At 39.5% G+C, this 10,012-nt stretch overlaps 1 protein-coding gene across 1 annotated transcript in view; it reads right to left on the bottom strand.

Moving 5' to 3' along the window:
- Nucleotides 1-6,819: 6,819 nt before the first annotated feature.
- MOXD1 (monooxygenase DBH like 1) overlaps nucleotides 6,820-10,012 on the bottom strand; it is a 106,461-nt gene continuing 103,268 nt past the window's right edge. Inside the window, exons 11-12 of the mRNA XM_004368978.1 lie at nucleotides 7,849-8,017; nucleotides 6,820-6,984 (exon numbers count right to left, since the gene is read on the bottom strand). Of these exons, the coding sequence (XP_004369035.1) occupies nucleotides 6,820-6,984; nucleotides 7,849-8,017 (334 nt within the window). The remainder of the gene's footprint in view (nucleotides 6,985-7,848; nucleotides 8,018-10,012) is intronic.

Genomic DNA, 10,012 nt, shown 5'->3' with positions numbered 1-10,012 from the left:
ATTATGTAGTCATGATTGAGGCCTCATTGCATGTGCATGATAGGTTAAATCATGATTCCTGAAGTTAGTTGATATCAGCTACTAGGTGGTCTTTCTGGTCTGACCAGCTCCCATTCATTAGCACTAACTCTTAAGTGTAGTTTCGATAATCCCTTGCCATTGAGTCAATTCCAACTCATAGCGACCCTATAGGATAGAGTAGAACTGCCTCATAGGGTTTCCTAGGCTTTAATATCTATGGAAACAGACTATCACATCTGTCTCCCACAGAGCAACTGGTGGGATTAAACAGCCAACTTGATTAGCAGCCAAGTGCTTAACCACTGGACCACCAGGTCTCCTCTGGGTAACAAAGGTACCTCAATTACTGAGGAAATTCCAAGGATTTAGAGTTATCTTCTTGAGAAACAAGGATAAGACCACATTACCTTAGGTAAAGTCAAATTCTTTACACAATCTTCTCTGCACTTTTTCTGTGCCCCAGACAAATCTCCCTTCCTTCAGGTCTCAAATATGCTTTGGGGTCTGCAAAGAAGGTATTTCATATTAAGCTACCAGAACTAAGCGCCTGGGTTTCTGCCATTCCCTCTACCCGGGTTACTGTCCCTGCCTTCTTCACCTACCTAACACCTATTAGTCCTTCTGATTTAGGCCAATGGTCATCTCCCCATGGAAATTTCCCCTGAAACAGCTGTCTAGAAGTATGCCTTTGTGAGATGCCAGCAAAGAATCACATAGGATATTCCTTCACAGCACTCAATTTCGTTTGTTTTCACACTTCACTGTATTATTTGATAAATGTCTATCTCTGTGAACTGAATCCCTTTTATCACTGCTAAGACTCCCTCCAGAGAAAATGATCACCCAAGTTATCTCAATATGGCTTTGATGATTATTGGTCTTTGTAAGTATGTCTCCCGCACCCTCTCTGCACCTAAGGATCAAACCAGGGACCATCATACACGGGAACTCCAGCCTCCCTTGGGTCTCAGGTGCTCCTTCTTGATGGTCTAAGAAACAGGTGATGTGACCTGATCCAAGGCAGTGATAAAAAGCCTCTATAAAGAACGGGCTATTCAGGAATGTCTGCCCAATGTAATAGCAAATTAACTTAGAATATAATTGCAACTCTACAGAATTTAACAGATACTCTATCTTAATTACAAATAAAGAGTCAATTCCCCAAATCTATTTATATTCATGAAAATTCCCAGGACTAGAAGAATGTTGACTTTGTTCTTTGTAATATCCACTGGAAAAACAGATTCCCCCGACTCCACAAATGCAAATTTCCAAAAACTGTTTATTATTTTCTAAGCCATATACTCATCTTCTATACCAAGATCAATGAAAACAAATAAAATGTTAGATCATTTCCAAAGGAAATCATTTGACTTTGACACTTCAGATTCAGAAATTCTGAAGTAAAAATAAGCATGAAATTTCAAATTGGGAGTATTTGGGAATATCACATTTCTCACACAAATAATCCATGGCCATCGAGTTGATTCTGACTCATGGCCACCCTACAGGACAGAATAGAACTGCCCCATAGGGTTTCCAAGGAGCAGCTAGTGGATTCAAACTGCCACCCTTTAGGCTAGCAGCCAAATGCTTAACCCTGCGCCATCACAAATATTTGGATGAAAAAACCACAGAAACTTATACAGCACTTATAAAACAAAAAGATTTAAAGTTAACTATAAACTATGCCTCGTAAATATTACAAACATTTCATCAAAGAGACAAATTCTAGGAATCGAGAAGGAAATACTCCAAACATAATATTTATTGAAGAGACGAAAGAGCTTTTGTTGAAGACATTGTTTACAGGGGGAAAAGGGCTTGAAAACAGGATAGAAAACACAACATACTTAACTTATTTCCCTAGCAAGATCAGTACCTGAATCATTTGCTTCTCTCAAGGAGTACAAGATACTACACAGAAATTTAATTTCATTTAGTTTATTAATATGATCTAAACATATTTAGCCAAGAAGTAAGGAAAGGACACAAAACAAGATTTGGCTGAACTATACAAAGAAAACAAAGAAAGTGACAAGATTGTTAATTGGTGACAATTTTATTATGAAAAGTTAATTAATATAAAAATAAATCTACAATAGTAACCATGACTCAAACTGAGCCAGCAGACAGCACGTGTGACACCCAGAATAGTCAGTGAGGTACCACACAGACCTCATCCCCTCCTGTGTTGGCTCACACTGCCTGGCCTTTGACCTGGAACCTGATAAAGGACTTCTCACAGCAAGAGTTTGTAGCCAGTTACATCTTCTTCTCAGCCTACTATCAGTCACATGCCATTTCAGTGTTTCCCATAGGTTTTTTCTTTTCAGGTAGTGGCAAAGCTCAAGAAAAAACTCACCTGGCCAGTGCTGAGCAGGAAAGGAAGAAAGAAAAGAACTTCGAGATGGGTATAGGTACTCGTCTAGTACCAACATACTCAGATAATGAGGAGACTAGAGTGGGCATCCTTAAAAGCATTGCGGTAAAGGGTCTATGGGTGATTGACAGAAAAGGACAAAACTTGATAACGTTGAAAGATGAGGAAGGACTCTTGTTATAGTCATGAAATCTCACCCAAAGAACAACTGGGAGGAAGAAAACTGGAATAGAGAGTACTTCCTTTTTTATTTTTAAGATGAAAGCATTTTTTAAAAGGAATACAGAAAAGACAGAAAGTAAAATGCAACAGTGAGCATTTAAATAAAATGGAATGTGGGGCCCTGGTGGTGCAAATGGTTAAGCACTAACCAGAAGGTTGGTGGCTGGAATCCACCCAGCAGCTCTGCAGGAGAAAAACCTGGCAATCTGCTTCTGTAAAGATTATAGCCAAGAAAACCCTATGGGGGCAGTTCTACTCTGTCGTATGGGGTGGTTATGAGTCGAAATTAATTCAACAACACCTAACAATAACAGGTGAACAATGAAAATTACTTAAGAATTTAATGATAAACAGTTATACCATTACTTGTCTGTCAGTTTGTCATACTGTGGTGTCTTGCATGTTACTGTGATGCTGGAAGCTATGCCAGTGATAACTGAAATACCAGCAAGGTCACCCATGGTGGACAGGTTTCAGTGGAACTTCCAAACTAACACAGACGAGGAAGAAGGACCTGGCAATATACTTCTGAAAAAAAACTGGCCAGTGAAAACCTCATAAACAGCAGCAGAATACTGTCTAACATAGTTCCAGAAGATGAGCCACTCAGATTGGAAGGCACTCAAAATAAGACCGGGGAAGAGTTGCCTCCTCAAATTAGAGTTGACCTTCATGACGTGGATGGAGTAAAGCTTTCGGGGCTTTTGTTTGTTGACATGGCATGACTCAAAATGAGAAAAAACAGCAGCAAACACCCATTAATAACTGGAACGTGAAATGTACAAAGTATGAATCAAGCAAAATCGGAAGTTGTAAAAACTGAAATGGAACACCTGCAGATCAATATCCTAGGCATTAGTGAGCTGAAATGGACTGGTATTGGCCATTTTGAATTCAATAGTCATATGGTATACTATGCTAGGAATGACAAATTGAAGGCATTGCATTCGTCAAAAAAAAAATATTCAAGATCTATCCTGAGGTACAACAGTGTGAATGATAGGATAATACCCGTATACCTACAAGGAAGACCAGTTAATACGACTATTATTCAAATTTACACACCAACCATAATTCCAAAGATAAGGAAACTGAAAATTTTTACCAACTTCTGCAGTCTGAAATTGATCAAATATTTACTCAAGATGCATTGGTAATTACTGGTGACTGGAATGTGAAAGATGGAAACAAAGAAGGGTCAGCAGTTGAAAAATATGACCTTGGTTACATAAACAACGCCAGAGATCACGTGATAGAATTTTGCAAGACCAACGACTTCTTCATGGAAAATACCATTTTTCAACAACATAAATGGGACTATACACATGGGCCTTGCCGGACAGAATACACAGGAACCAAATCGACTACATCTGTGGAAAGACAAGATCGAGAAGCTCAATATCATCAGTCAGAACAAGGCCAGGGACCAACTGCGGAACACACCATCAACTGCTCATGTGCAAGTTCAAGATGAAGTTGAAGAAAATTAAAATAAGTCCACGAGAGCCAAAGTACAACCTTGAGTATATCCCACCTGAATTCAGAGACCATCTCAAAAACAGATTTGACACACTGAACACTAATGATCAAAGACCAGACAGGTTGTGGGATGACATCAAGGACATCATACATGAAGAAAGTGAAAGGTCATTAAAAAGACAGAAAAGACAAAAAAGGATGTTAGAGGAGACTCTGAAAATTGCTCTTGAAAATAGAGTAGCTAAAGTGAAAGGAAGAAATGATGAGGCAAAAGAGCTGAACAGAAGATTTCAAAGGATGGCATGAGAGGACAAAGTACTGTATTTTACACAGATAACACACGCCTTCTATGTTTGTTTGCCAACTGCTCCCCACCTCACACTAGGTATATTCATTAGTGGCACGATTCCAATTTCTTTTTACATGTTGCTGTTAAAAAATGTATATATGTATTAGCATAGTGCACTTAGGCGAATACCTCACAGTGGGAGGGCAAGGTAAGCAAACAAATGTAGAAGGCATACGTTATTTGTGTAAAACTACAGAATTATAATGAAATGTGCAAAGGCCTGGAGTTAGAAAATCAAAAGAGAAGAACATGCTTGGAACTTCTAAAGCTGAATGAACTGAAGAAAAAATTCAAGCCCAGAGTTTCAATATCAGAAGATTGTATGGGCAAAATATTGAACAACCCAGGAGACACTGAAAGAGGATGGAAGAAATACAGAGTCACCCTACCAAAAGGAATTGGTCGATATTCAACCATTTCAGGAGGCAGCAAATGATAAAGAACCGATGGTACTAAAGAAAGAAGTCCAAGCTGCACTGCAGGCATTGGCGAAAAACAAGGCTCCAGAAATTGACAGAGTACCAACTGAGATGTTTCAACAAACAGATGCAGCACTAGAGATGCTCATTCGTCTATGCCAAGAAATTTGGAAGACAGCTACCTGGCCAACCAACTGGAAGAGATCCATATTTGTGCCCATTAAAAAGAAAGGTGATCCAACAAAATGTGGAAATTATCAAACAGTATCATTAATATCACCCTCAAGTAAAAATTATGCTGAAGATAATTCAAAAACGGCTGCAGCAGTACATTGAAAGTGAACTGTCAGAAATTCAAGATGGATTCAGAAGAGGACATGGAATGAGGGATATCATGCTGATGTAAGATAGATCTTGGCTGAAAGTAGAGAATGCTGGAAAGACGTTTACCTGTGTTTTATTGACCATGAAGAGACATTTGACTGTGTGGATCATAACAAATTATGGATAACGTTGCAAAGAATGGAGATTCCACAACACTTAATTGTGCTCATGCGGAACCTTTACATAGACCAAGAGGCAGTTGATGGAACAGAACAAGGGGATACTGAGTGGTCTGAACACAAGAAAAGTGTGTGTCAGTGTTGCATCCTTTCACCATACTTATTTAGTTTTATGCTGAGAAAATAATCCGAAAAGCTGGACTATATGAAGAACACTGCATCAGGATTTGAAGAAGACTCATTAACAACCTGCAATATGCAGATGACACAACCTTGCTTGCTGAAAGTGAAGAGGACTTGAAGCACTTACTGATGAAGATCAAAGACCACAGCCTTCAGTATAGATTACACCTCAACAAAAAGAAAACAAAAATCCTCACGACTGAACCAATAAGCAACATCATGACAAACAGAGAAAAGATTGAAGTTGTCAAGGATTTCATTTTACTTGGATCCACAATCAATGCCCATGGAAGCAGCAGTCAAGAAATCAAATTATGTATTGCACTGGGCAAATCTGCAAAAGACTTCTTTAAAGTTTAAAAAGCAAAGATGTCACTTTGAGGACTAAGGTGGGCCTGACCCAAGCCATGGTATTTTCAATCACCTCATATGCATAGGAAAGCTGGACAATGAATAAGGAAAACCAAAGAAAAATTGATGCCTCTGAATTATGGTGTTGGCAAAGAATATTGAATATACCATGGACTGCTAGAAGAATAAACAAATCTGTCTTGGAAGAAGTCAGCCAGAATGTTCCTTAGAAGCAAGGATGGGGGACTTTGTTTCACGTACTTTGGAAAAGTTATTAGGAGGCATCAGTCCCTGGAGAAGAACATCATGCTTGGTAAAGTAGCAGGTCAGTGAAAAAGAGGAAGACCCTCGACGAGATGCATTGACACAGTGACTGCAACAACGGACTCAAACATAGCAACGATTGTGAGGATGGTGCAGGATCGGGTAATGTTTCATTCTGTTGTACGCAGCGTCACTATGAGTCAGAACTGACAGGACGGCACCTAACAACAACAACAAAGAGTTACAGTAAAAAAAAAAAGTTCAGTTGTAAAAGCCTATTATGAATATAGGGGAAACAAATCAATTTAAATAAAATGGAATGTGAAAGGCAATGAAGAATTCTTTTACTTCTACTTGACTTGGTTCAGTTTTTTAAAAACGGATGTTAAGTTAGGATAGTTTTGTATTTTTGGACCATCTGTACATGGCATCATATATTTCTGAGGGAAATAAGAAGACCTGATTGACATTTAGGGTAAACAAGAGAGGGACATGTGGAGGTTGGGGAAGAGAGGTGTGAAGGGAAAGTCTCCACACTCTTCATGTTCATGTTTTCATGCTCAGTGGACACAGTATTTAGCCTGCACTTTAAATGATAGGTTCAGATGACAGACACCATCATCACCAAGTACAACAGAATTATAATCACAAGTGTTCGCTGCTTAGCATGCTACCGAGTATCATAAAGCACACAAGCAACTTGAGAGAGACATTTCTGCGTAGAGAGGAGGAGGCCGATGTTCCACACACCAAAGGCTCTGCTTTATATGGCCTATCTACCTCTGGAGGTAATGCTGTCATTCCTTGAATCTGAAAATTAAAGAGCAGACAATACAAATGAGTGAATGATTTAGAAGCCAGATGTTCAAGCCTGCTCAGCAGCCTATACTGCAGCAGGAGTAAAAGAGGGTAAGGGGCTGGCTGCTGAAGGAGTCAACTTCAGGGGGATCAGAAAGCCTAGGGTTCCGGAGAGAGATAGAGAAGAGGGTCAGATACTCTTTTGCGAAAGAAAAAATACAAAACAGTCTTAGCTGCTTTTTGAAGCTCTCATTCCATCCTATTCCTGCTCTACTTCAATATTGTTTTTGTTGTTGGGTGCCATCGAGTCAATTTTGACTCAGAGACCCCATGTGACAGAGTAGAACTGCCCCATAGGGTTTTCTAGGCTGTACTCTTTACAGGAGCAGATTGCCAGTTTTTTCTCCCTCAGAGCTGCTGGGTGAGTTGGAACCGCCAACCCTTCAATTAGCAGCTGAGCGCTTAACTGTTGCACCACCAGGACTCTTTACCCAACACTAGTTGGCAAATAAGTTTTCTTTTTCAAAAGGATGGGAATCAGGAGTTTTAGGTCAAGCCAAGTAATCAGTGAACAAGTAAATAACCAAAAACCAAACTCGTTGCCATTGAGTCAATTCTGACCCAAAGCGACCCTACAGGACAGAGAAGAACTGCCCCACAAGGTTTCCAAGGAATGGCTGGTGGATTTGAACTGCTATCTTTTGGTTAGCAGCTGAGCTCTTAACCACTGGGCCACCAGAGCTCCAGTAAATGAGCAGATATATCAAAATAACAGTCAGATTTATGGATATGTATCTGTTCCTTGGATTTTCCTGTTATAGATTCAGGAGAAATGTGGCATCTGCATTCTCAAAGGTTCAGACAGGCAGGGCTTACCGACCACTCTGCATTGTCTGTCTTGGAACATCTCACGTTCACCGGCAGGCCAAGGACAAGCTTATTGAAGGAGAGACCTTCCTTTTTAGTCCATTTAAACTTGTTCATTGCATCCATGAAAGAAAGATTTTTATACTGCTTGGGGCTTTTGATAATGAAAGGCCAAGTCCTGAATTTAAAACAAACAACCACAGTTAGTCATATTCAGAACAAAAGCATTATGTTTCCTTTACTTTTCAACATTCTAAAATAGACCCCATATTTGGTCATTTTTATACATTTAAATAACCTAATGTAAAGCATTGATGAACTCATTAGCAATTACTAAAAGAAATGCATACCAAATAAGAAGTCTTTTTTTTTATTTTATTGTTGTACTTTTAAGTGAAAGTTTACAATTCAAGTTAGTCTCTCATACAAAAATTTATACATACGGTGTTATGTGACCCTAATTCCTCTCCCTACACTGTGACAGCCTTACTGTATCTGCATGTGGTTAACATTTATAATCTGTTGACTTTAACTACAGGAGCCCTGGTGGTAAAGGGCTTGGCTGCTAACTGAAAGGTCAGTGGTTTGAACCCATCAGCCACTCTGTGGGAGAAAGATGTGGCAGTCTGTTTCCATAAAGATTATAGTCTTGGAAACCCTATGGGGCAGTTCTACCCCTATAGGGTCTCTATAAGCTGGAATTGATTTGATGGCAATAGGTTTGGGTTTTTGGTTTTGTTTTGCTTTTGACTTTGACTTTAAGTAAAGCAGATTACCCTCAACAATGTGAGTACACCTCATCCAATCAGTCGAAGACCTTAAGAGCAAAAAACAGAAGTTTCCAAGAGGAGGATTCTGCCTCAAGACTATAGGACAGACATCCTGCCAGTTTCCAGCCCACTATCTGGCCTACGAATTTCAGATTTAAGACTGCCCATTTCTAGCCTGTTGGCTGACCTACGAATTTTGTACTTGTCAGCTCCTACAATCTTGTGATTCAATTCCTTTGAGACGGGACATATATATGTATGAAATCTTCTATTGGTTCTGTCTCCCTGGAGAACCTTGACTAAAACAGCTTTACCAAAACCAAACCTGTTACCACTGAGTCGATTCCAACTCATAGTGACCCTATAGAACAGGGTAAAACTGCCCCATAGGGTTTCCAAGGAGTGGCGGTGGATTCAAACTGCTGACCTTTTTGGTTAGGAGCTGAACTCTTAACCACTGTGCCACCAGGGCTCCAAAACAGCTTTAGACAAGCAATTTTGCCTGAGAAAGCTTCCCCAGAGCCTCACAACTTCTCACTCATTTATTTCGATTCAGTATATCTGGTAAGCTTGAGATTTAAAGAGTGATGTTAACGGTGCTATGAAGAAATCTGTAGGTTCTTAAAGGTGCTATAGCAGAGATGTGAAATTCAAATCCATACAGCTGAAAGGCCTGACCCCTGCTGGCTGTCACATGTCAGTTTGCCTAAGATGTGAGGAGATAAATATAAAAGATTTTCATTTCAACCAGTATGTTTAAAATTTTCACCAAGAACAAACAATACCCTGCAGACGATATACTCTGCTTCCACTGGCCACTCTAAAAAACACATGTTAAATGTCCAAGAAAGAAAGGAGAAACCACAAGAGAACACCACCACCTACTTGAAGAGGTGCTCTTCAGGTAATGTCTCTAAGTTTTATTCTATTGGTTCTTAAAAAAGGAAAAATGCAAATACGTTGGCACATCACAAAAAATCTCATTAGATAAACTAATCCATGGACTTTCCAGCAGATTATCGCGGGTGCAGTAGGTAGGTGGCTCCCACAACACGCTAATAGGGTGATTGCAGTGAAAGGAGCTCATTTCTCTAGTTCTTCACCAAGAACTTGAATGGCCAGGGGAGTGGACCCTAGGTCACACAGAAAGGAAAGGGAAATGCTTGGACACGGAGACTTGTAAGTTTATTTTCCATCTCCGGAAGTAACTCTTCTTCTAATTTGTACTAAGCCTTTCATTCTTAAGTTTCAAAGAGTGTGTACCTTTAAAACAAATTGGAAGAAGTAAAAAAATCTCAATTTATTTACAAAAAATATAGATAACATATTTGCCTTTCCAACATTTTTCACACGTACACTTCAGTGAGACAAATTACATCAATTGTGTTGTGCAACCATCACCA

The sequence above is a fragment of the Trichechus manatus genome, unplaced genomic scaffold, assembly GCF_000243295.1.
Source record: "Trichechus manatus latirostris isolate Lorelei unplaced genomic scaffold, TriManLat1.0 scaffold00002, whole genome shotgun sequence".
Lineage (NCBI taxonomy): Eukaryota > Metazoa > Chordata > Mammalia > Sirenia > Trichechidae > Trichechus > Trichechus manatus.
This window is presented reverse-complemented; position numbering and strand designations above follow the sequence as displayed.